Source organism: Pterocles gutturalis, unplaced genomic scaffold (assembly GCF_000699245.1).
Source record: "Pterocles gutturalis isolate BGI_N339 unplaced genomic scaffold, ASM69924v1 scaffold26842, whole genome shotgun sequence".
In the NCBI taxonomy this organism is placed as follows: Eukaryota; Metazoa; Chordata; class Aves; order Pterocliformes; family Pteroclidae; genus Pterocles; species Pterocles gutturalis.
This window is the reverse complement of record NW_010116216.1, coordinates 3,839-30,581: the sequence shown is the minus strand read 5'-3', so window position 1 is coordinate 30,581 and position 26,743 is coordinate 3,839. Positions and strand designations below refer to the sequence as shown.

The 26,743-nt window shown below is 49.0% G+C and overlaps 1 protein-coding gene across 1 annotated transcript; it reads right to left on the bottom strand.

Annotated features, from left to right (window-relative positions):
* Window positions 1-3,228: 3,228 nt before the first annotated feature.
* RGS9 (regulator of G-protein signaling 9) lies at window positions 3,229-24,114 on the bottom strand (the record flags this gene model as incomplete). The annotated part of the gene is made up of 16 exons (XM_010075453.1): window positions 3,229-3,403; window positions 4,775-4,860; window positions 5,419-5,557; window positions 6,081-6,168; window positions 6,636-6,751; window positions 7,727-7,840; window positions 9,922-9,983; window positions 10,660-10,689; window positions 16,447-16,509; window positions 16,907-16,988; window positions 18,655-18,731; window positions 19,126-19,184; window positions 20,281-20,332; window positions 21,073-21,179; window positions 21,352-21,402; window positions 24,018-24,114. Coding segments are annotated over 16 exons (1,398 nt in total), but the record flags the coding sequence as incomplete, so codon positions are not given.
* Between the last annotated feature and the right edge of the window lie 2,629 nt (window positions 24,115-26,743).

Sequence of the window (26,743 nt, the reverse complement as noted above, 5' to 3'; positions counted from 1 at the left end):
GAGGGGCTGGGGAGGCGAGGTGGCATGGCTGCGGGGAGGAAAAGGAGAGAGGGCTCGGTCCGGGGCAGCACAGCAAGCTGGTAGCCAGGATACCCAAGGATGTAGCCAGCATCCCCAGGGTTTGTCAGGAGGAGAATCCTTTGAAGGAGAAGAGCAGGGTGCTGCTGGTGCTGCCAGGAGAGACAGGGTGCAGCTGGGAGACAGCTGACAGCCCCCCGAGCCAAGCCTGGGCTGGTGTCCCCCTGTCCCACAGCTCTGTCCCCTTCCCTGCCCTCCCGAATTGCCCGTGGAAAGGAACAGGGTCTTTGCTGCCAGCCTCAGCTGACAGATCCAGCCCCACACCCATGGGGATGCTGCAGGAGATACCAGCTTGTCTCATTCCTTACAACAGAGGACTCTGCTACCCCGAGAATGTCATCTTACGAAGGGCACAACCACGTCACACCCAAAGCATCAACGTGCTGAGGTGGCCAAGAATAGGACACTGAGCTCCAAACCTTGGTGACTGATAATACAAAAAACCATATCTCATGCTGAAGTGTCCCTGTCTGGTGCTGTGAAGTCTCCAGTTCAGCTAATTCAGCCCTCAGTACGAGCCGGAGTAGAGATCCATCAGCAGAAAACATGCTGCAGGCCTCCCTGTTTCCCAAGGACTCTCTCCCAGAAGAAACGAAATGCAACTCAAGCGTCCAAAGAGAAGTGCTGAGAGCAGAGGCACGCAGAGAAAATGCACGCACGCATGGCAGAGAGATGACACGATGAAGGATGAACACACTGAGACAAGACAGAGAAGGATGAACTCACTTCTTTTTTTCATTTTCTACATTTATTTTTATTAGAGAGATGAATGCATGGAAGTGATGGCCAAGAAATGAAACAACATATTGCTCTGATTTCCAATGGAAACAAACAATTTCTTGGCTGGCACAAAGTGAAGTTCAGTTTGTACCGTGGTCACACTTTGTACCAGGCGACCTTCCTCTTCACGGACCGAACAGCAAGGGACCAAAGGGCGGAACACTGGGTCACACCAGCTTATTCAGCCTATATGCAGAACAGAGCCAGCTTCTGCCTGCAAGTGTAGGGCTGGTGTTTCACAAGCACAGCGACTCCAGAGCGTGCAGTGTTAACCAATGTCAGGGGGACAGCGATGCAAAGCTGAGATGATGAAAAATCAGAGAAAGGAATGGATAGAGAGAACATAAAAAGCAAAGCTGCAGACAAAACAGAAGCAGAATCAGAGGGACTGACTGGAACACACAGATTTGTTATTTATTATTTATACCCTGACTTGAGTTTCCACATGTTACTACATGCTGGCAATCCCACCATGCTCAGTACTCCATGTTATACAAACTCTGAAGAGACTGTAGAGCTCATCACAAGTAGCTGTTGACCAACCCTGTCAAGTTCTTGAGTATCCTTCAGTGCTCTTATGTCAAGGCAGGTTGATGGTGCTCAGTACCTCACTTTAAAAAGCCTCATGGTTTTAAGCAGAATTGAAAAATTTACAGTCTGAGCCTGCTCACCCTTATGACATTGCAGAATTTGCCATTGCTTCCACTGGGAATAAGAGCAGAGCCTTAGCAAGCAGACTGTGACATCAGGGCAAAAGCCCCACACCATTTGGTTTCGGTTCCTCTGAGAAGGTTTATCACCGTTAGGTTAACGGAGGTCACAAACATCTCCCCAGCTCAGCTGCAAAGCAAAGGAGCCTAGTTCTGCGGTGATACCAGCTCAGACCACATAGCCCTGATTCTGCCTCTGATAACACAGGGAAGGCAAGAATCACTGTTCAAAGCTGTTTGGGACCCAGCTATCGCCTGACTATCTCCCTGTGCCAAGGGCTGGTCTGCGTGCACCCTGGTACCTGCGGGCTCCGCTCACACCCAGCTTTCTCCATCTCCCCTTTCCTGTAAAGTCAAACCAGTAGTGAAAACAGATGAACAATACAAACAAGCGTGAAGAAGCTTCTCAGCCCTATGTGCTCCCCAGCCAGACCCTCTGCTTCCTGTAAATTTTAACAAACAAGGAAGCTTTTCTGCCTCCCCCAGTTTCCTTTACTGGGCTTTGCAGGAATCTTCCCACTTCTGGTAATCATTGGTCTGGTCCAGACACACCGGGGTTTCCCAGCAAAGCCTGGAATCTCCCCGAGCTTTTTAGCACTAAAGTAGTATTTCAGGTTGCCTCATTCTAAAGAGCAAAAGAGACAGAACAAATGAAAGAAACCCACTGCTTAAAGTTGAAATCGGCTCTTAACACCTCTGCCCTGGTTCTTCCTTGCCTCTGGGCTACAAGCCAGTGACAACTGGAACTACCTCCTGTTAGTTTTTTTTAACAACAGAAAATAGAAGAGCAGGAAAAAGACAAGACAAGAGGTAGGGAGGATTTGATAAAAGAAACACAAAGCCGCGGATGCATCTCTCAAGCCCTCCTGCAGGCTCTTGGAGAGATGCTCTCTGCGGCTGCACACCCAGCTGGTGTTGTGGGGGGGTCTCAGGGGAGAGCAGAGCTTTCAGCGGATCATGTCCAGCGTGCGGGGGGTGCTTGGGAGTGTCATTAAAATCCAAAGGGTCAACTAAACCTTCAGAAACACTCATCCTGCTGTTCTCACAAGAAGTCTACCCCGCTGCTCTGCCCATGGCTCCTTTGCACTGGCTGGGAGGTGCAGATACTTGAAGTGAGGAGCCCACTCCTCTCAGGGGGTGCCCAGGATGCACGCCTTGGGAAGGTGCACACCCCCCTGAGAAGGACGCCAGTGCAGATGCACTCCCCCTGGCCCTGCTCCCTGCGGGATGTCATCTACCTCTGCTCTACGGAAGGCTGATTTGAACCCAAAGGACTGGGATGGCAGAGCTTTGCTCTGTCCTGTGCCATCCCAGCTGCTGGAGGAGCAGGAGGGAGGAGGGAGAGGCAGTCAGGCTGTCCCAGCCTCCCCAGGGGCTCGGGGCAGCCAGAAGGCATCCCTGCTCCGAGGTGTGTGGGGAGGGAGCCGGGGCCCTGCACCTCTTGAGTCTGGCACAGCCAGCAGCCTGGCTCCAGCACATGCCTGGGAAGTGACATCTGCTGCTCCAGAAGCCATGGCAACGTGTGTGCGGGAAGCAGGCTGCTGGCAGAGCCGGGCTGGGAAACCTAAAGCAGCACTGACACCTTCAGGAAGGGGAAATGAAGCTCAACACCAGCCTCGGCTTGTCTTTTCCCTACGCTATGCCCTGCGGGGCTCAGAGCCTACTTGGGAGGTTCCTCCTTCTTGAGCTGGCTCCTGCGATCCAGCTTGCTCATGACCTGCGTGATGTCCACGGTCGTGGCAGCTTCTTTGGCTTTGGCCTCTTCCTCCTGCTGCCTCAGGATGACGGGGCTGGGGCTGGAGCGGAGCTGACGGCGTCCGAACGGGAAAGTGGAGCTGGGCAGAGAGTGAGAGAGAGAAGCAGGGCATTACTGAAAAGTAGAAGGGCACCAAAAACGCACTCCTGGTAAGCAAACATACCAGGAGGGCAAGCTCAGGCACAGAGACGGACGTGCCACTGTCACCCGCACAACAAAGAAGCACAAATGCAGACGAGGTGGTTTAAAGCAGGACTCAGTGCACACATCAGCTACAAAACTGCTGAAAGCATAAAGGCAGTCCTGCTCCTGGTCCCTGTGAGGGACTCCAGGGCCAGGAGGAGATGTCCAGTACATCACTTTTTTTGTTGTAAGCGTTCGCACGTAACTAACACTCAGGTGTGAAGCCAAACTGCCATCAGGGGAATTCTTTCTGGTGCCCTCTGTAAGATCAAGATAGGGACCAACATGGGTGTTTCTGGTGTCTGTGATACCCCCAAAAAACACCCGCTACCTGCTTCAGCAAAGCATTCCCAGCAGCAGTGGAAAAAAATGTTAAGCCACCTCTGGATGGGGTACTAGTTCTTCAGTTTAACCGTGATGCTGAGTATGGAGTGTCCAGAACAAGCGCTGACAAACACGAAGGGAGTCACCAGGATCAACCAGCATCTGCCAGTGACCTTGTGATGTGCGGCTCAGGGAAAAACCAGCCAAACCCCAGGCAAGTCAGCATGAGGGGTTTTTCCACCGACTTGAAATAGGCTTTAGATGAAACAATAGTGTGAAAGTCCATGATTCCTCTTTCTTGCTTGCTAGACTGACGAGTGGAAGAGGAACAGAGAAAGAAGCACACCACCCAGTCTGGCTCTGATATTGCAGGCTCAGCTTTAAGAAGCAACTGGAGGCCTAAATTTGCTACGCAACCTTCATCTTGGCCGGGAAAAAGCCATTTCAAGCCTGCCCCTTCTAAGGCCATCCACCTTGTGCCAGCAGTCACACGTGGCTGCCTGTCACCATCGCTTCGCAGGGTGTAAGTGGCTCTGTCTGAGGCAGAGCTGAGCAGAACCCATGGAGGACGCTGCCATGGTTCTCGGTCTCCTCTGCCAGCCAATGTTTTGTGGGCTGGAGTTTTCCCATGCCCTGTACACAATGCTCTCTCCTTCCAGGAAAGGAGCCATGATTAATTCAACAATCACAGCCTTTCTAAACAGACCCAACAGACGAGGCAGCCAAGCAATCGTCAAGTCGATTCTGACTGCACACAAGCCACTTCCAAAGGGCTCATGAATAAACAGCATAATCAGTCTCAAAGCAAGGCATCTTCCTACTGAAAAATTTTATTTAATTAAGCTAACATCTAAATCATAGTAATTTTGCTGGAACTCAGGCTTTTTCTCCCCTTGCTACAACAAGAAAAACAAACCCCACAATTACATGCAGTTTCACTTGCCTTTTTTTGACAGTCTCTTGTGGCACAACAGCCTTGGCCAGCATTTCCTTGTATATTGGAGACTTTAAATAGCGGCCATAGGAGTCCTACTAGGAGAAAAAAAAGAGAAACTGGTAGGCTGCAAACACCCTTATTAAAATCACCACCAAATACAGCTGCTCAGGAGCCAGGGAGACTGGGAACTGGATAATCTCCCCCAGCAGCCCAAGGGATTTTGCATCTTTCAGGCAAATGCAGCTATTTAAACCAATGCCCTTTCATCTTGGTGTAAAATTCCCAGGATTTTCCATCTCATAATAAAGCTTCTGGTAAAATCCAGACTAAGAGGTCTGAACTGAGCTTAGCCCAGGCCAGTGATGTCTCACAGCCCTTGCAAGGTGAGGTGAATGAGCTGGTCACCAAGCTGGTATCAGACAGTAGGACTTCCAGCAGACACCTGACCTCCAGCACCGTGGGGACACGCTGCGTTAGAGGGAAGAAGAAGCACCAAAATACAAAGGCCTGAACCAGTGCTTGCTTAAGTCAGCAAATTTGAGGGATTTTCAAACAAAGGCCACTTGAAAGTGAGGGCTGATAGCACACCCAGGCACGGAAAGGCCCAGAGAACTGGAATCCCCCTAAGGCTTTGGAAACAAATGACAAACCTTTTTCATCAGCATGTAGATGTGGGTCTGAGCAGCATCTAAAACATAACGATGAGGGTGCTGGAGACCTTTGACCGTGATGCCCATTGTTGTGCCATCAATGTTAATCCAGCGCCTTGCTCCTGGAGCCAGGAAAAGCCTGCAAGAGAAGGGACCAACAGTGCCATTAACAACTGGAGAATTCCTGGAGATTCCTCTGTTAGTGCATGAAAGGAAAAGTTCCTTCAGCTCCCCATTGCAATTTGCTGTCCTGATCTTGGGCAGTCCATCTCCTCTTCAACAGTACAACACACAGAGACTTCCTCTTGCACTGTTAACACAATATAAGCCAAATTTCAGCCTACTGGAAGCAGAAAGGGTCTCTCCGCTCTCCTGATGGCAGTCCCAAGACCTTTGCTACTCCACACCTCTATTTAAATTACATGCTAAGACCTAAATGGAATAGTGGAGAACAGAGAGGAAAAGTAACTATAAAACAAAATAATACTTATACTTTTATCTTTAAAAGCTCCTTTCCTATGTGGGGACATAGGACAGCCACACTTGATGACAGCTTAACAAAGAAAAGTCTCAGGAATAAATCATTTGGAGAATGACAACATGTGGAAGAAGGTGATGGGACTCATACAAAGACTTTAAGAATGTAAAATTATCACACTCACTTGTAAATTTCTTCTGCTTTTTCTTTCACCTTGGATTGGTCTCCATACTTGAGATCCTCGCAGGCTTCCCAGAAGCTCAGATTCTCTCCTGCATAACAAGAATGCAGTCATCAGAGAGCAAGACTGAGGAAAACACAATCCCTCCTAAACTGAATCTGTTTGACTCTGTATGTGTTAGCCCAGTTCAGTCTCTCCAATTCTTACAGCCACCTAGAAAAATCCCCTTGGGACTGAAGGAGGAAAACAGCTCCTCCTCCTCTCTGCTCGGGGACAAGGGACACCTGGAAGAGCTTGTGAATCCAGCCAGTCCCAGATCGCCTGGGAGTGCCCTGGGCTGTATTTTGTGTCCTGTGCCACTAGATGGTATTGCACGCACTGGCTGCACAGCCACTGCCTTCAAAGTCACTTCCACTGCCTTTACTTGGTGACTTTGTCATTGTCTCAGCTCACAGCACCTACTGCACAGGCAGGAATTGCCACCTCCACTCTGGCTCAGCTCTGCAGCGTCCTGCTGCATGGCCTAGGCAGGGACAAAGAGAGACACTGCAGACCCACCGCTGAACTCCTTCTTCAGGAAGAGCTGGAAGTTCTGCCGACCTTTGGGGTCTCGTATCAGTTCACTGAAGTTGAAGGCCCATCGCTCCACACGCATTCTGGTGGGGATTTCCACTCTGCACAGGTTGAAAACAAACAGCATGGCCAATTTCATGTGGTCCATCTAATTGGCAGGTTAATTAAAACCCAAATGCCCTTTGCTGGAATGCCAAGAGACTTCTCAGCACTCTCTGTTTTCCAGAATGCTGTAACGAGCTCCTGAAGTCAGCGCACTAAGTAAGCCGTAATTAAACAACTTGGTACACAGCGGGATGAGGATTTATCTTGAATTTATGCTGCTCTCACAATGATGGCCCGGCTTTACCAGAGGTTTAACTGAGTCCCGTTGCAACTGGTTGTTGCCCAAAGCTTTGCTTCTCATAAAAGCATTCTGTGAAGGTGTCCTCTGGGGCTGCCTAATGGGATATTATCACTCTAACAGGGTTGCTGGTCTCAGATGAGAACTGGTAATATGTTGTATGCTTCAAGCCCAGAGATGGCACTGTATGATTAGCAAATACCGTCTGAATGCAAAACCAAGGGAGACCTCAGAGAAAGGATGGACCACCAGTATGTGCCTCCAGCCCAAACTCTCTCCTAAGAAAGCAGCCTGAGGTGTGGCCAAAGACCACAGGCCACTAGAACCCTGAATTGCTACACCATTGGCAGCATCTCATTTGGCAAGGTTAATACTAAACCTGAGCATAACCAGTCATATTCCACTCCTGTGCTAGTAAAAGTGGACTTCACTCATCCAAGGGGAGGATTAGACCCACTCAGCAGGGGCTGAGTGCATGCTCCCATCATCAGTTTAGGAATTTCTGCAACATTAACAAAGGCTCCACTTGAAGAAGATAATGCCAGAAGTTCAGCATGGAGTATTCCCAAGAGACAGCTTCTTTAGCATGGCCAAGCTATGTCAGAAAGGGAAGGCTTCCCTGCTCGTGATAAGAGACCAGATATCATGACGAAATCAGTGGTTCCCTTTTCTGATTCTATCAGCACAAAGGTCAGTGTAAACCACAAGCTGGCATAAGAATACAAATACATACAGTTTTGCATTGAGATCCCAGAAGTCAGGGTCATCTGTTATCCAGGGGTTGCTGGGGAGACACCCAGACAGGATAGGATCATTGGAGAGGAACTGCTCAGAGTACTTCACAAGCCTGCAAGTAAATCCAACAAAATCAAAATATTAATTCACAAGCAGAACTGCAGCCAGCCCCATCGTAACCAAATAAAGGGTTGCACAGACTATAGACATCTTCAGAGGTGCAGCCCTTCCACCATGGCGATCTGCAATGTGGCCCCTGCCTTACCAGAAAAAATGATTCATCAGCCCAGTTAATCTTTCCCATTTCCCAAGCAGTAATCCCCTGGTTGTCTTTCAAAGCAGTGATTTTGCCAGCACAAGCGCTGGGAGATACAAGACTCTTCCATCACCTCCTTTTGCCTCTTCATGTGAGGCTTCTCCTTGCCTCCGCTCACCTACCGCGTGGCTCATTCCTCTGGAAATGAGTCTGAGGGCTCGATACAAAGCAAAAATGTCTCTGTCCTAGCAGGAACCAGGCAAACACTTCTGCCTTCTAAGTTGGCCAGACTTGTAATTACAACCGATTTCACTAATGTCCTGGAATTTTAGCTTTCTCCTCCCTTTTCATTCTTGAAAAAAATCATCTGGTTTCTGCATTTAAAATTCCTTTCAGGCCAAACTGCTTTCATGTGCTCCAAGCTGGGAGAGCACTGTCCAAGGGCCCATTGCTAACAGGCACCTTGGCGTAGGTCCTGCAATTATACAACGCTGCTGCACAAAGCATACCACAGGTTTGGCACAGGAGTGCTTGATCCTATCCTTTCACTGGCAATGCCAAGGCACTCAGCACCTGCATCACTCACTCCAATCTATATATTCTAATCAAGCTACAAATCTGTACCTGTCAACTCAGGTAATGTTGCTCTGTCCTTTTAATGATTAGTGCTTTGCAGCTCCTCCTAAATCAACGCAACGCTCTGATGCATATAAGCTATCTAGTAGCTGCTTATATCCTCATCAATAATAATTTGATTTGGACCCAATCCTGCAGCTGAGATGGAGATTCTGATTTCCTGAGGATTTTTTTTATCTAGGTAATAGGCATTATCCCATCAGAAGACTGGGACTAATGAGTGAAAAGCTCCGTGGCCAAACAGTGAAGCACCACAAAATTCCTGGGAGGTAGCCAGCTGTCCCCAGCTCCCGCTCACAGTTTGGAAAATTGGGGCAAGAGAGTTTTAAGTGACTTGGGAGTCAGTGACAGCTGAAACAAGCAGAACTGCTGGTGCCTTGCAGGCTGTGGTTCTCAGAAGACAGCACTGCTTCCCAGATTATTCCTCCCATTTCATTCATCCACAACTGCCTTCTCCCAGGGAACAGGCCTGAGCACCTTGTTTATCTCAGATTGGATATGAACCTCTAGGTGGCAATAACTATGTAAAACAGACTGGTGGTGTGGACTGCACCCCTAGGCAACCGGCCAGCACATCAAACTCCAGGTAGGAAATGCCTGTGGCAAACACACGAATGCTAGGACTGGGAGCTTTGCACTTAATTGGTTTCATCAAGAATCTGATCAGGAAACACTTCCACTAAGAGGAGGAATTGCTAATTAATTGCTTGGATGAAAGTTCATGGAGAAGCATGTGCTCCTTCGTCACACAGAATAACCAGAGAATTCCCCAGCTCTGCTGCCTTCTGCCGAGCATCACCACGCGAGCAAGAACACTCACTGCGGCTGAGCCGGCCCAGCAGGCTGGGACCAGGGACAGGAGGGCCCGTCTGTCTCCGCTTGTTGCTGCTCCTGCACAGGAACCGGCACAGGACGGACACACCGCTGCATCCTCACAGGGCAGCCTCCACGCAGCGCCTTTTCCCGGCTGCAGAGCTGTGCTGGATCCCAGGCTCTGCACTCCAGCCCTGACCAGTCTGAACGTCTCTTGATTTCAGAGGGAATGTCAGCCGAGAGAATCTGCAGCCAATCTTACCAAAGCCCTGCTCAGCTCCAAGGGAGCCTCTTCATCACGACTGGGACTGCGACCCCTCCTCTGCCTTGCGCCTGCTGGCACACACAGCCCAGACACCACCCGGTATGGCCACCACATCGATTCCCGACTGCGTCACCAGCTGCCAGAGCAGATCGCTTAATCATCTCATTAGGAGATGAGCGCTGAAGACTAACAAACGCGTGGACAGAAGGAAATCAGGACTTACCCTCCGAGGGAGACAGAAGATTTCACTCTGGACTTCATGATGGCCTGCTGATAGTACATGATCTGAGAGGGATCAGACATGGCCACGGTTAGTAGCGTGGAGGTGTGAAGACAAGACCATCTCTGTCTGCACCTTGAACATGCCCTCTCCCAGGCAGTGATGCTAACTACAACAGGAACTGCTTCCTCACAAACGATTGGATGTCCAAGGGATCAGAAAACCCCTAAACTGTCTCAATAAAAGGGCTGTTTTCACTGAGCTCACTGCAAATGTCAGAAGAGCATTTTGCAATGTGCAAGTAATTAAAAAGCATTCCCCATGCTATATAAAAATTGGATAATAGCTACCATTCTAGGCACCTACAAATGCTCTGGATGATTTAGCATGTAATTATCATTGATCCTTGGCTGTCTCCACACTGGCGCCACTGGATGGATCTCCTCTGATCTCTGCACCACTAATTTTGATCTATTAGATTTTAGCCCTGGTGTCTGTCCTTGCTTGAGCCTTCCCGTTACTGGGAGAACTGCTGGCTGCCTGCAATGGGAGGTGCAGAGGCAGGAAATGTCCTGAAAGCACATTGACCAAAAGCTCCATGGGGCAGAGACTCTGCCAGCCAAACCCAGGCGTTTTTAAACCAGCTCATCCCCTGCAAAGGGAGCTTTGAGGCCTCATGCAACACTGATATGAGCAATACATACAGGATGAACACACAGAAGTGAGGGAATGACCACTTACCTCTCTCCTATAGACATCCATAGTTTTTTTCTGTAAAATAAAAAACCAAAAATCATTAAATTGGGGTGAGTGCTTTCATTCACCTTTTCTGAGACATGAAAACACCATTGCAGGGCTGCCATTGTGCAGCGCTCTCCAATTAATTCTCATTACAATTAAAAATCAAACACAGCAGCTCAGCTAAACAGGGTATCATCAAAGTTAAGAGTATCCACACACCATAAATTGTTCCATTAGCTGTATTTACTGTTTAGCATTGCTTCTTCCATCCCAGGCTGCCTGTATGCCTTCAATTAAGGGGTTATTCTAATGAAGCTAAAATAGATTCGTTTAAGAGACACAGATTAGATCATTCAATATTAACTAAAGGAGACAGGAACCAACACATTGCAAAATATAAACACCACAATTAAAAGCCTCAGAAGCAGTATCTGCTGTGCGAAGGGTGCTTACGTTGTGATTTGAATAACTCAGACTATGTTACATGTCATCCACAAATGAGCAAGCAATTGAAGGCAAGAAATTAACTGCAGGGTGTTTATTCACACAGCTTCCTTTGAAGCGCAGTCACTGTGTGCGAAATGAACTTGAGGAGGGAGAAGGAAAGACAGGCTAAGTCAGGGATGCTCCCAGCAAGCCTTTAAAGCCTTAGACAGGGTTTCAGTTCTGCATCTCTCGTTTTAGCCAAGAAAAGTCATGCTGCTACTCTGCAGCCCAGAATTATCCCATCGAACTAACCCTGTGGCAGACGTGGGTCTGCAGAGTGCCTTGGGGAAGTGCAGTTTGTGAGCAACGAGGGATGAAGCATCTGGTAGCGAATGCCCAGGCACCCTGCTTCTCCCATAAGACGTGCCTTGGGGAAGTGCAGTTTGTGAGCAATGAGGGATGAAGCATCTGGTAGCGAATGCCACAGGCACCCTGCTTCTCCCATAAGAACCTGCACCCTGAGCTGTCCCTGGTTTGGGAAAGGCAAGACACTGTCCCAGGGCTGCTTTGTGAGGGGACCATCGTGGGGACAACGGTGCAGATCTGCTTTTGTGTTTGAACCATCATCACCAGCTCTGCTCAGGAGGGAGAAACTGTTCTCTATATGGAGAAAAAATATGCATATTTTGCTGAAACTTGGTTCTGAGAGGGCACACTCACCGTTTCAGCAGCAGGAGCCAGACACGCAGCAGCCCAGCCAGTCTGTACAGCACTACCATGAAGCCAGCCTGTCTGATCCTAACGCAAACCCAGCCTGGCCGGTGTAGTACTAACAGAAATCCTCACCGTGGCATTGAAAGGGGAGGAAGCTTTTTCTGCTGAAAATACCACGAGCAGCTCTGGATGACTACAGCGCACATAATCTCAGCAGGGACAAACAGGAAAGCAAAGAGGAGCTGCACCAGCAGCGCTGCTCTGCTGGCCATGCACAAGGAGCTGACACATCCAGGGGAGGAAAAAGCTCTTGGGCAACAGGACCATTGGCCACAGGGCTCCACAGCCTCCCTTGCTGAGTCAAAGGCTCCCGGGACATGTTATAAATGATGGAGGACACAGGGATGAAAGAAGAGCTTTTCACCTTTCTCTGCTCTTAGCTGCACCTCTGATGCCAGGCCAGCTTCCATGTCAACACCATTTTTCCCCCCATTTCTACAGTGTCATCATTATTTCAGACAGACTGCAGAAATGGGAAGCAAAAAAAGAAAAAAAAACAACCAAAAATCACCTGCTTGTGCAGAGAAACTCTGCATTTACTGCCCTAGAAGCGTTCTCTTTAGAGAACTTTGCTTCTGTTCCAGGCCAGCTATTCCTGCACAAGAGGAGCCCACTGTCTCCTTGGGGAACCCGAGATACAAACCAGGCTCCACCAGATTTACAAGTGCCAGCTGAACTGTTCCATTTGATGGAACCTAGGCAGGGCTAGGCCATTTACTGCAGGAAAATCAACACGTTAAAATCATTAGGTGGTTTTAAAAGGCCCCTCATTTCTCCCTCTGTTTTGTCAAGCGGGTGCCCCAGACCAGCCTGGGGCGGGGAGGCGAGGAGAGGTGGATGCTGGTGTGATGGCTTGAAGGCAGCTCTCGTGGTAGTAAAGTTGTGTTATCTTCTACAGGGGTCTTAGAGGCTGGCAGCATACCACACACACACGAGAGAAACAGCTGGTGGGAAACAGAAAGAGAACCCAGTAAGTTAAATGTTACACAGAGCAAGAAAGGCATGAATTTAAATTCCATCACTACAGAAAAATTATATGTGGGTAAGTAAAAATCAAAGCTAATGCCATGTCTGCAAACAAGGAAAGATTTTTTTGAAAGTGCATCCTACACCATGGATCCCCTCCTGCCACAGCCTGAGCGTGCAGGTCGGTGCTCTGGACAGTGGGTCCTGGGAATGGCAGGGGGCTTTGGTGGGGGGCTGCAGGGTGGGGAGGGCATTTGCCACGGCTCGCACAGAAAAGGGGACTATGGCATGAGAAGGGCTGAGCATCAGTGAGTAGTGGCACACACTGAACTGGAGCGGAATCAGAGAGTAACTGGGAAAGATCCCGGCTATTTCACCCCAGAGCTGCACATCAGTTCATTTCCCTTTCTCCCCCAGTGCCCCCATCACCAGTTTCCAGCTTTGCTGCTGGTACACGGACCCCGAATACTCTCCATGTCTCACTGAACAGTGCCAGTTGTCCCCACCATCCCGCCCATCCCTACCCCCAGCTCCTGACAGCAGCAATGCCACAGTGCCCTGCACCACCCACACACCCTCCCTCATTTGGAAGGAAATCATATTTGGAACAAAAGAGTAATTTCTTATAATGAGATTAATTTTGCAATGCCCTTAACGAGTGACTTATCGCAATTACCGCGGATAAGCTCCCCAGCCCTGCAGGCTTCAAATCAAAATGGCAATTAGTGAAAGACCTCAGTCTGTCTCAGGCCAACGCCACGTGCTGTTGAACACCCTCCTCCTGAGACACCCAGCAGCACTTGGACACCCTGCACGGCCTCCTCACACCCTCTGCCACCAGCTGAGAGCTCCCTGTGCACGCAGGCAGCGGCTGCAAAGCCCAGCTGGGAGCCAGCCAGGACCTGCTCCAGAGCCCTGCATCTCGACCCATCCACGATCCACACGGCTGAAACCATGAGCTCCTGCAAGAGCTGGGACAGCCGCTAATTTCCAGTAACCATTCACAGGGAGCTCCTCTGCTCTCAGCATGGGTCTTCCCGACCACACTGCGGAGATCGTGGTCGTTACGTGACTATTATGTGATTTGAGTGACCTGGTTCAGTGGAAGGTGTCCCTGCCCGTGGCAGGGGGTTGGAACTCGATGATCGCATACCACGGACAAATCCTGAGTATAGATCATCTCAGCATGCACCTCCACCGTGCTGGTGCTTCCAGCCCAACAGCTGGAAATCACATCTGTAACAGCCCACATGTCCAGTTTCATTCCAATTGCTGGTCTTCCCCTATCTTATCTGCTTCCGACACTCTTATTTCAAAAGATGCGATGGGTGCAGCAGAAGTTATGTGTTTATCAGGCACACAAACTGACAGAGACTTCTGAAATTAAAGGCCAGCAATGGCTACGGTGATCTGTGGCTGATTTTCTGCCTACAACAAGCCAGGGCATTCAGTAGTCCCTGGATCTAGCACAGTGATTTTTGGCTAAGCTAAAGCACCTTTCAGAGAGACTCTCTGGTTACAGAAGAAGGCGAAAGCTGAGCATGTACCTGCAGGCAGTCAGCAGGGGCTGGCAGTTGCCTGGTAACTCTCTAAGCAGTGAGGCTCCATCAGGAGCCTGAGACCCGGGTAACAAAAGGCTAAAGCATCCCTTAATTAGCTGTTCAATGGATGGCTACTTCTGCCTTATTCCTCCTGCCCAGCTACAACTCCTAACTCATTATAACCGTGAGGGATGCTCATGGGTCAGGAATAAAAGTCCCTTTCAAGGGAGTGTGATGTTTGGCTGAGCACCTGTTTATCCCCAGAGGACTCTAGCAATTAGGCAGGGAGCAGCCCACCAAAGGGTCTGAGGCAAGTGAAAGAGAGATGTTCATGCCAATATCAGCATCAAAGAAGTCATTTTGATGTCAGAAATTAATTATCGCTGGGAATATTTTCTTTCTCAGCCACCAAGATAAATGAAAACTAATTGGCCAACCAAGTGAAGCTAGATTGAGCAGGAACAGAGACAAAAATCAAATAAACAGGTGCTGGATTCAGGCACTCATTTTCTGCTCTCGTCATTTCACCTATGTCAGAGCCAGAGGCTGGGCGCATGGAAAACATCAATAAAACTCTGCACTGCCTTCAGCAGAGGTGAGATACGGCCAACAAAGCACCGTCCAGCTCAGCATTTACTGGCAGAGCTTGGGCCATCCTTTCTGCTCACCAAAGGCTGTTGAGCCATTCTGCAGAAAAAAAAAAAAAAAAAAAAAAAAAAAAAAAAAGAAAAAAAAAAGCTGCTAGGCCATAGGTGGCTCTATGTGGGCTTTTGGCTGTCTCATGTATTGTCACCCGATCTATCAAAAGCAAAAAGAGGAGCAGGAAGAACCTTTCCTCTTCAGCTCAGCCCAGAGACCAGCTCAAGGAGAAAGGCAGCGGAGTCACCTCCAAACTGGTGTCCTTTGGCTCAGGCCCTCCTTGGAGTCTCCACTGATGGGAGGAATCAACCATCTCTCCTATGTCCATGGTGGGAACTGAACGGAGATGCCCCAGCTCACTTCCTCTGTGCTATCAAGCAGCTGGTAACAGGCTTTCAGACTGTTTGCAAACCTAAAATCTCCTTCCATGTCAGCTGTAAAACTGTGGGCAAGAACTTGGCTTACTCCTCTTTTCTAACCCTCTCCCTTTCCACCACTCCTTTTTTTTTTTTAAGAGAAAAAGGCTTTCAGCAGCTGCTACTTACAGCAAGAAAAAATAAAATACTGTCCAACCCCACATTTTGCTCATTTCCAGTCTCTATAGCAACAGAACAGAGTTGGCCAAAGCAATTATCCTGCCTCTGGCTGTTGAGATGTTTAAAAGCTGTTACAAAAATGAGAAGTTGTGGGAACACTGTGAGTGCGATCGCAGTCACATTTGCATTTAATTGCTGAGATGCTTTGACTTCGCTCCCAAATGACACCATTAAGTGCACAAATCCAGGATCGCTTAAAAGGACTGATGGAGAAGGAGCAGAGTGGCTCCAGCTCCTCATCCACTGACTGCATTTGTCTAAACCAGTCCCACCCAGTTACAGTCTCCACGGTTTCTGTTCATTAATTCTGTTTCTTTTTGGTCCAGCTATGCAATATGCATTCTTAGGCAACATATTGTGTCTCCTATCTGCCACACCAACTTCTCCATTTTCTTGCCACACTAACATTACCCTTTTGGAGGTATTCTGTCATTTTATTTTAAACCTGGATCTCTCCTCTGATCCTTTACACCCCCCATCCCCAGGCAGAGTCCGCTCAGCACTCATAGAAAGGCAGCAACAAGCATCAGGAGGAAGAAGATTACTTAATTCAGCTTCACCAACAGAGAAAACGTGTCCTGTAGCTAAACACTCACATTAACTGATGTGGCAAGAAAGCTGACAAAGTATTTTCAAGCCAAAAGAAGCTGTCAAAGCCTATTTGAGGGCCCCATCCCTCAGACAATGAGACAGGTTCATCAACTCCTGTCCTGTTTGGCTGTCAGGGCTGAGCTCAACCTACGGTGCCCAAAACCCACAATCCCAGGGACATCGTCTGGGTCCTACTGAACAAATTCAGCAGGTGTGGGGAAAAAAAAAACACAAAACTTCCTCACCTAGTTTACCTTATTTTCATTGGGATCCGTCACGCGGTCTATTCCATACTCCAGGACGTCCAGCATGCCGGGCTGTTACGAACAAGAAACATCAATAATTTTGTAACTCGTTTGTTTTAAAGTTTGTGGTTCACACAAACACACAAGGAGACCCCCGAGTCCCCAAGGGCTCTACTGCAAGCAGCTCCCAGCCAGCAGTGCCCCAGGGGAGCTCTGTTCCCCAAATCTGGGAACATTCCCCTCCGAGCACGGGTGATGCAGCTGGACCTCCCTCCCTTGCACCTTTGGGAGCAGCCAAGGAGAAAGGTGTGGGCTCAGGGCAGGCATGGGCTGACCCCTTCCCCAAGGAGAAGTGACAGGGTGCTCAGCCCCCACAGCGGGAGTTTGGGAGGGCGGGAGCTTGTCCCAGGTGGCCGGAGGGAGGGCACCATGGAGGCACTAAAGCCACCCGCCGACATCCTCTACTTACAGGAGTCCGGTTCACAAGCCAGTAGGCTCTTTCCTGGCAGTCCAGGGCGTACCTGTCCGCCTTCTTCCGCTCCTTCCCTGCCCTGCAAAGCCAAGAACAGGATTTAACTCTACCAGGGGAATTCATGAATTTGCTATCCTAAAACCAGTGGGATGAGAAAAGGGGCACAGCCCCAGTCCCCCCTGCCCCGTGGGTCCCAGCCTGACTGCGCGATGCTCTGATGCAGCCTCTGACCTCATCTCACCCCAGCTCATTCTGGACTGCAGATCATGCTGTTGACGTGGCCACATATGACTGCAGCTTTTGAGAAATCATCGTCTTCCTGAGCTCAGCTGGGAGCAGACACATCCTCTTTTGATTAGACAGCCAGCCCTCTGGTAGAGCTTTACACTAACAACCTGCTACTTGCAATCAGTCCTGCTGCCTCGCGTTTGTCCGTCTATGATGTCCCCAGGCAGTACCTGAGGACTGTCACACATCCTGGACATGTCTTGTCCCTGTCTCGCAGTAAAGGAAGACATTTCTCACTGAAATGATTCGGAAATGGGGCCACACAGTGTTCCCAGGCAATAAAACCCAAATCACCTCTACTATTAAATAGAAGAAGCACCAGGATGGTTTGGGCTTGGACCAACTAATTCTTTCCCAGACAAGTCCTGGGCACAATTTGGGACTTAGCATGGGCAAGGGAGCTGTTTGCATGTGGGCACTCTGCTGTGGTTAACAGGGTGGATGCGGGCTGTTCTGCACCAGTCTGCCCCAGCACCACCATCAAACAGCCTCAGACGTGTTTAATCTGCTAGTTCAGACACAGTCTCGGTATCTAACTTTAAAACTACATTTGGCATCTCTTAGCCCAAGTCTGACCTCAATTTACAAGAACAACAGTCTCGTGTTTAATGAGACAGTTATCTGATGAGCTGTATTGTGACGACTTGGCTGCCATCCCAGAGAAGACAAACGCCACGGAACAGCAGAGGCAGAGCCTGCCATGCTGGGAGGGAAAAAAGGTAAAGGGAATCCACAGAAGTAGGGAAGATCCTATCTCCATCGCACGTTCACTAACTTTCCTGGGAATTTGAAGGATTCAGCTCCTAAAACCAAGTCCTTTTGGCTGGGTGCCTAAGCATGCACTTCAGAGTTTTCTCCAGAAGTCCCTGCTGGGAATATTTTCTGCTTCCTGATTCAGGCCATTCCGTTCAGCTGCAAGATGTGCAAGCAATAATGGAACCAGACCAATTACAGGTCCTAAGGCCAGTGGCCTGATCCTCGAATGCCCATGGACAACCCTCAGGTAAAAGAAGCTGTCTCTAACGAGGGCTTGCACGCTGCAGGTGCAAAACGTAAACCTCCCCTTGCAAAAACCATTTGCCAAGAGGCACGCACACGCGTCAGCAGGAGAGGCACCCACCCGCCTGTGCTCTCACAAACCACACCGATTCCACGTCTTTGGCAGAGGAATGCCAGGCAGGGAGAGAAAAGCAGGCACAGCGGGTGTCCAGTCACTTGAAAACGGCTGAAATCCTTCACTCACAAAGTGTGAACTGAACAGTTTCCTTGCTAAATGGAGAAACCCCTAGCTGTAGGAAAGGCAGGTTTGTTTCAGAATCTCGAGGGGCACTTACAAGTTATTTTAAAGCTGCAGTTTATGTTTTTAAACTGCAACTTAACTGTGTATGAAGACAGTGAAGCTCTGCCTCCTCATCCCCTCCCCAGTGATGCAAATAAGGGAACGCAAGTCAACTCACTTGTACTGCTCCTTGGCCTGCATAATAACAAAATCCCACTTGTAGTTTATTTTTTGATTGAGCATGTTGTAATGTTCCTGGAATAAAAATAAAAAAACAGTTAGTGTGAAAATTCTGGACGAGGCGCTCCCATGCTAGGGTTTTCCTGACTCTCCGTAGCTCAATTAGGCCAGGCTGGCAACCAAGACAAGAAATCTGGATTGTTCTGAACGTAATTACATGAATTGCAACAGTGCAAAAATGCCCCTGCAAGGAGAGCAATTACCCCCACTAAAACAGCCATTGACTTCAGAGTATTTTCCTGTACCAGCCACTTTTTCACTTCCACAGTTTTGGCTCTTGACACTGCTGGAGCACCACCTCATGCCATTGCAGAGGGGATTTTTTGCCAAGCTCCGTTCATTAGCAACACAGGGCTAAAGCTGTAGCAAATGAGGAGCTCGCAGTGGAACAACGACAATATCTCCTTACCTTTTCGTATTCTTCTAAAATCCCTTTCCTCTTAATGTTCTTCTTTGCTAGGTAAATTGCTGAGGGGGGAGAAACAAATAAGCAGTCAGTTATACCAACAAATCCAAGAATAATTAAAAATTTACCCACACAACAAACACGGGGATCTTTGTCTGTTATAATATCTTCCCAGGCAGGAGCTCCAGGCTCACAAAAACTCGAAGAAAAATGAACCTGGTGCTTTCACTTTGTCACTGATGCTCCAGCAGCCAGTGCCCAGGCTGGGAGCAGCCCCGCAGAACAGGCAGTGTGTGCCTTCTGCCAGCAGTCACTCCTCCTCCGGGAATTCAGTGCCCAGAGTCACTTTTCCTCCAGGAATTCAGTGCCCAGACTCACTCCTCCTCTGGGAATTCCCTCCTCTGGGAATTCAGTTTCCCAGGGCAAAGGACGCTGGACCAAATCTTTAGGATGCTGAGGTTCTTCAGAGTTTGAACTCCACGTTTTCCAAGCACAGGCTAACGATTTCTTACAAGTTCTATTAAAAATGTTCCAACCTAAAATGGGCTTTTTTATTTCTCCAGAAGATCTACAGCGTAATGTAGGTAAAAGCCACAGAGGACAATCTCGGTATGAACTGCACAGCCTGCGGGAGCAAACCAGGCTGATCAGCCCAAGTTTCATGACCAGCCCTGTAATAAAAAGCATTATAAGGCAACAATAAATTGATACGGAAACAGCTGTCAGGAGATATTGGGAGCCACTGTGCATTACACAAAGAAAGATCTATCTCTGAATGCAGGGCTTGATCCAAATCTACAGGAAGACAGTCTTGGGCTTAGATCCAGGAACACACTTAACCACTCAGGGAAATCTAACCTTGTGTTTAAAGTCTTCCCTGCCCAGCAGAGTATTGCAGATTTCCATTTAGATGGACCTTAGTGGAAGAGAAGCTTAAGAACTTTCTCTCATCAAGGCCACCAAAAGGCGGTCACATCCAGAGTGTTCCCTCAGTTCAGCATCACTGAGAATTACACACTAAACAGCATGAAAAAAATGCAAGGGGCTGGTCATCACACACAGCACAAAAGGACGAACAGCAAAGATGGTGCAGGGCTGCACAGACAAACACATGGGCTTGCACTGCACCTCCTGAACATGCACAACACTGTCACTTACCATAGTCTGTGTCATCAGCAGCCCAGCTCTGCACAGGCCAGAAATAGGGGGTCTGCAAAAACAAGCGTTTTGTTAGGGCACAGGAGCCTCAGACTCATGCTGAGAGGTTCACAGCACCACCCACCCTGGAGGGAGAGGAAACCTCTCCTCAGCCACTCTCTGAGCTGTGTGTCGGCTCTCAGGGTGGTGCGGGCCAGCTACAGCAGGATAAGGGAGGCCAGCAGACTGCCCATGTCAAACCCACTCCTGCTCTGCAGTCGATCAGCACGGCCAACCTCTCCCTGCTGCCTGCATCTTCAGACTGAGACGCTGGAGCCTGATTTGGTACCATGGGGGAAACAGAGTCCTCACTCAAAGTACCAACGAGGGTACTCTGCTGTCCCATCATAGTGGAAACAGTCCAGCCATGAACCTTGATAACATCCCGTTATTACTGCGTGTTTTGTGTGTTCATTATCCAGTCTCCCCAGATCATTCTTTTTTCAACCAGCGACTCCATTTGCTACTTAAGTCCTGGAAGGGAACCACATTTGGAAGAAAGCACAGCTATTTTGAAGCTGAACAAGGATGCTAATTGAGTTGAAGGAAGCATCACAGCTTCCCTGTAAACCGTAACCTGACACACAGAGCTGGGGGAACTGGCCTGAGGCTTCTCTGTGGATCCCTTCCTCCTTCCTCCTGCACGCTGAACGACTTGTGCAGCTACTCAGCATGGCCTCACGACTACAGCTGCCTGTTTTTAAAACTGGTGCTGAACTCCCTCTCAATGGCTTTAGACAAGTTGCAACTCACTTGAAACCTGTACAGGCTGCCGTCTGTCTTGAGGGTGAGGTTCTTTGGCTCCTGGAGCGGGTAGATGTATCCGTATTTGACAAACAGGTCCCCCAGGTGGAGTGCCTCTGAAAAGGGAGAAGGCAGACATCCTGACTGCACAGAAACACTGCACTGGAATTTAAAAGCGAGCTGCTACTCAGGAGAGAAGAATTCACCTAAGAGGTTTTTTGTCTATGGAGACCTTAAAGTTTTACAACTCAAAGCCACGAAAGCCTCGATGTTTACATTTCTACCCACCTTCCTCAGTGATCTGCAAGCGCTGGAGAATCCACTGCAATATATCATTACCTGCAAAGCAAAGAAAATGTCAGGTGCTTGAAACTGGGAGCATGCCAAAACCCAGGGGCCACAATGAGACCTCTCCAGCTCTCACCCCTCCTGTGCTCTGGAGCCCACCAAGGGCACAGACCCCTTCTTGCAAACATGCTTTCAAACGCACGACGCAAGAGAAGCAGAGATAAAACACACCACCGGTCTCACACTGGCCATGCTGTGGCTCAGGCTGTCTCCTGAGCAAGCAGGCATCAGTCCCTGGGAGGGGACAGTGACCTCAGGGTGGCACAGCGTGAGTGTGCAGCAGCGCACGTGGCCTGAGCAACTCTTAAACCCTCATCATGGGCTTAGAAAGGAATTAAGCAATGCAACAGCTCCCACGCCCAGGGAAGGTGCAGTGCCCTTGTTTTGCACCATCTTGTCGTGAAAGATTCACAGCATGATCCACTCCAGATTCACGGAGCACGTTCCTGTCCTATTTCTAGAAAGAGACCAGTGACTGGTCCTCTTGAGTCCCTTAAGAGACAGGACTTTAGGTGCACAAGGGATGTCTGAGTCTCAGACCCACGCTGTAGTGGAAACAGGACGCATCAAAGGAAACAAGATTCTGCATTCGCAAGCACTTCACCTCTCCCATTTTTGTTGGAGTGTGACCAGTCATACCCATAAACCTTCAGCACGCTTAGTTTTATGTTCTGGGGGCAAATTTCATGAACCTCCTTCCATTTAAACAGGGCAATGCACTCATTCCCCGATCAATTACTGGTCTTTTCCTCTGAACATCCTCTAGGATTGCAGATCGAGGCGTTGACCTTTCGTGACATTGCAGCAATGACTTAACTTTCTAATAGGGGCTCAGAGCTCTTATCCTACTGCCTGCTTCCTGAAATAGATGAAATTAAAGGATAATCTCATCACTCATTTCTAGACAGCTCTCTCTGTGAGCGTTTTCCCCCAAAGGTGCACATTTAAGGTTTATTTTCCCTTTCTGTTGTGAACCATCTTCCTGACACTGAATTTAACTCGTTAGCTTCCTGCAGGTGAAGAGCAAAACTCTTCAGTGGATCTGTGTCCGCTGCTCTAATATCTGCATCATTCCCTCACTCAACATGAACCAGTCTCTTCTGCAACACCCAGAAGCCAAAAGCCCACCAGTATGCACAGCACTAAAAATATAGTTCAGAGAGCGACGATTGTCACGCAAGGAGACTGGAACTCACTTGCCTACCAGAAGTTGAGTACAATTTATGGCTTATGCAAGAGGGAACTTGTAGCAATTCCAGTTAAGGAACCAGAATAAAGCAGACAGCACGCAAAGAGGATGAGCGCCAACGGGCATCTTCCCTCCGCATCATGCAGTCACGGACTTTTAGGAAGTGGTGTTTTACATCGGTCAGACATCAAGAGAAGTACTTGTTCCCCCTGCACGTCATCTAGGTGGCATGTCACCTTCGGTATGGGGGAAACTTTCCTGCAGCGCTGCGTTTTCACTAACAGCTAGGGGAGGCAGGGCCAGAGACTTTGCAAAGGACCCCACCGAATTCAGCTGCGCACCAGCTACGTCAGCCAGGATGGTTTGTCCTGTGACGCACGGAGAGTGCTGCTGAGAACAAGCTGCAGATGTTGTCCGAGTTCTCCTTACCCTTCCACTGACAGACTGCACCCGTGGGCAAGTGACCTCATCTCAGTGCCTCTTCTTCCTCAATTAAAAATAAAATTGGGGCAAACAACACACAGGGCCCACCGGGCTTTGCAAACAGAGTGGGGGAAAATTAATCTATTTGGCTGCGTTGTCTCCCGAGTTGCCTGGGGCAAGCTCACTGGTTTCAGTGGGAGTTTTTGTTCTGGATTTCAAAGTGCTGCAGAAAGACCAAAGCAGGAGGAAGAAACTTTGGTACAGTATGGGTGAATATTTATAGTGGAGGATGCCTCACAAGAGCTTTTGTGGAGGGTTGGAGAACAGGGAAGCAGCGAGTGCCCTGTGAAAGGAGCTGGCAGGCACAAAGGGGACTGCGATAAGAGCTGTCTGTAATGCCATACGTGACACAGCACAGCACAGGTACCTGTCTGCTTCTTTTTCAGCTTGCCTGAAGGAGGAAAAAGTGTCATTTAGAGGCAGAGAAGAGGACTGAATATTTTGTTCTTTTCCTGCGTACTGAAGAAAAACTATTATTAGCAGAAAACATGAAAAGGGAGACTAATTGTTTGCTCTTCATTTATGAAGCTCAGCCTGACTCCAGTCTGCCTATTTTAATTGGATTTTAATACTTATCGTCATTTGTTATCAGCCCCATCAGGAAGATGACAGGTCTGGAGGCTGAAGCACCTATTCACTGGTATGCCAAGAGAAAGCAAGGTCACTTGAGTTAAACTCACGTGAGACAGCTAAAAGCACATAATTATCAACATTTGTGTCCCTGATTCAAAGAGCTGGGAATGAAATGAGACATGAGTGAGAATGAGATAAAGGGAGCAGGTATGTCTCAAAGGATGTATGGCAAATATTTTTAAGAACACGGACTCCAGTATGCACCCAGGCAATGGTAACGCTGGGGTGGCCATGAGGTCCACACACAGCTTTTATTGATGAACTTCCTTGGGCCAGTCCCTTCCCCCAGCGAAGCTCTTACCTGCCACAGCATGTGGGATGTTTGTGACCATCACCCTCTGTGTCTGTGTCTTGGTACCCGTGTCTGGATTCTGCATCTCCATCATAAGCGCTTCGATCTGCAAAGCATGGCAGGGACAGGATGATTACAGGAGGAGACAGGAGGGAGTCCCAGGACCACCACAGCCCACGGATGCAATGACCACACTCATCTCCAAACCTCCCCCTTTCCATCAGAGGTGCCACCTCCACACCGTGTCAGCTCTCCCACTGACTCACAGTGTCACTGCCTCCTACAGAAGACACACGCACAGCCAGGGTTAGCAGACAAGGGACAGGATGTGACCACTCCACGGGAACTGAGCTAAAAGACAAAACTTTAAAAAAAACAAACAAACTCTGCTACCCATAAATGTCCTCTGTCTCAGTGAGCTATTTTGTGCCACCTCCACACCGTGTCAGCTCTCCCACTGACTCACAGTGTCACTGCCTCCTACAGAAGACACACGCACAGCCAGGGTTAGCAGACAAGGGACAGGATGTGACCACTCCACGGGAACTGAGCTAAAAGACAAAACTTTAAAAAAAACAAACAAACTCTGCTACCCATAAATGTCCTCTGTCTCAGTGAGCTATTTTTTGGGGCAATGACCACTCCACGGGAACTGAGCTAAAAGAAAAAACTTTAAAAAAACCAAACAAACTCTGCTACCCATAAATGTTCTTCTCTGTCTCAGTGAGCTATTTGTTGGGGCAAAAAGAAAGAAAAAAGGGAGAGGAACTCAAATCTGTTCTTCTATTGCACAAATACCCCAGCTGTGCACAGACTTGTAGATATTGCACCACACACCAAGAAAATAAGCAATATTTTGGCTGAAGACCAAACAGCAAAGGTTCTGTTTCTGGTCTGCAGATAATAACCAGACGGGAGTTTAGAATTTTTTTACCGCTTTGCTCCGGGGCTGAGCAAGAAGCTCAAACCCGGGGGAGACGTGAACAGCCCGTCCTTTCAGCAAGCACAGCCACCACCCCAGCCAAGGCTTTGAAAAGCTGGCCAAGGACCGATTACAGCGGGACCAGGATTTACATGCGGGAAAGCAGACTGCAAACACAGAAAGAGAGCCCAGCTCATCAGAAGGCGGTGTACGACAGTTCCTGCGGACGGCTGCACCCACCCAGGGTCTTAGCCCTGTCCATGGGCAGCAGAGCTCAGTCCCTCCGGGGACGGGGCAGAGACACCATCCGGAGCAACTCACCCTCCTCTCTGTCAGCACCTCCCGCCTCTGATTCCTGAGGGATGCTGATGGCTTGTATTTAACAGACCTTGTTACAGAGGATGAGTCTTACCCTCAGGGACAGACTTCTTTTATTTCTGGTTACCAATTATCTTTTACTTTTTTAAAAGATGAAGATTTTCAAAGGTATTTTCCTCCTCTTATATTTGACTTCCTGCTAGCACCGTCCCAAAACCACAAGAGCCTCCTGCCTGCACTCGGATCCTCCACACAGACGCTGGCGCTGGGCACGCTCCTCGTCTCCTTGTAGCTGATCCGAGTGCCATGAAAGCACTGCCTCTGTGGAAGATGCTCTTCTTTTTGTCTCCTGCTTCCACAGATATTAAATCAAAACTTGCCCAACAGGACCAATTTGGTCTCTCTGCACATTCATTTTGGGCGAGGCTGTAGCTTTTTAACTAGGATTAGAGGATTTAACGAGTGTGACTTGATGACACTCACGCATAATGAAGGGTATTGTCTTCACAGGCACCACAGTGACTTTGGTCCTGCATCTTGCCAAGTTCAGCGAGGATTTAAGCCTGTAGTGACAGGATGCACTCTGGGCTTGACAGTAAAAATGGATTTTCAACTGGTTTTAAAGCCAGCGTCAAATTAATACTAAAATGCAGAAGCCCGGTAAAATTTCACACAAATATTTGTATAAATACTTATATAAAATATTTTAAAATGGCAAAAGCAGAACCAAAGCGATGGAACATGAAGACTTATTTGGACCTTTAACTGAATCCCCAATTTCAGCCTCAGCAAGTTCAAGGCTGGGTGCGAAGACATGCCCGTGTAGCTGTGTGAGACGAGGCGAGGCAGGACGGTCCAGCAGGCAGAGAGCTAATTTTGGAAGCTCAGATTCAGTTCCCTCTAAGCAAACATGGGTATCGGGGGGAAGTCACTTACTCTCTCTGCAACTGCACATCCCCTCTGCAGACAGCACTTCTTCAGCACACAGGGATGCCGTGGGTAAACCCAGCACGGCTTATCACCGCTGTACTGCAGTGCCAGGACCCCCAGCCAGGACCCACCAGGCTCAAGCAGGATTTGTTCCTGGCAAGCGGTGCAGCACAGCCTGCCCCATCGCTCCCCGGTGGGCTCAAGAGATGGGGCTTTACCAGCCGAGAGCGAGGAATTGGCTCAGAAGCCCACACAGCCTCCCAGCACAGCATGTTCCCTTTTTTTTTCAATCAGCAAAGAGCTCCAGACTCTCATCGTGTTCATACCCCGCCGGGCTCCCTCTTTGTCATCGGAGAAATAATATATATTAAAAAGAAACAAGCGAGCTGAGCCAGGGAGCTGCTGCTGGGGGCTGCCCGCTGCTCTGGCTGCAAACCGTGCACTTTGCTGATCAAAACTCTGCCCATCTCCTCCTCTTCTCTTAAGGGAACACTCTGCTGATTATGGGATGCTGGCGATTAGGAGCTGCCATCAGCACCAGCCTGCCGGGTTAAACTCAGCAGGA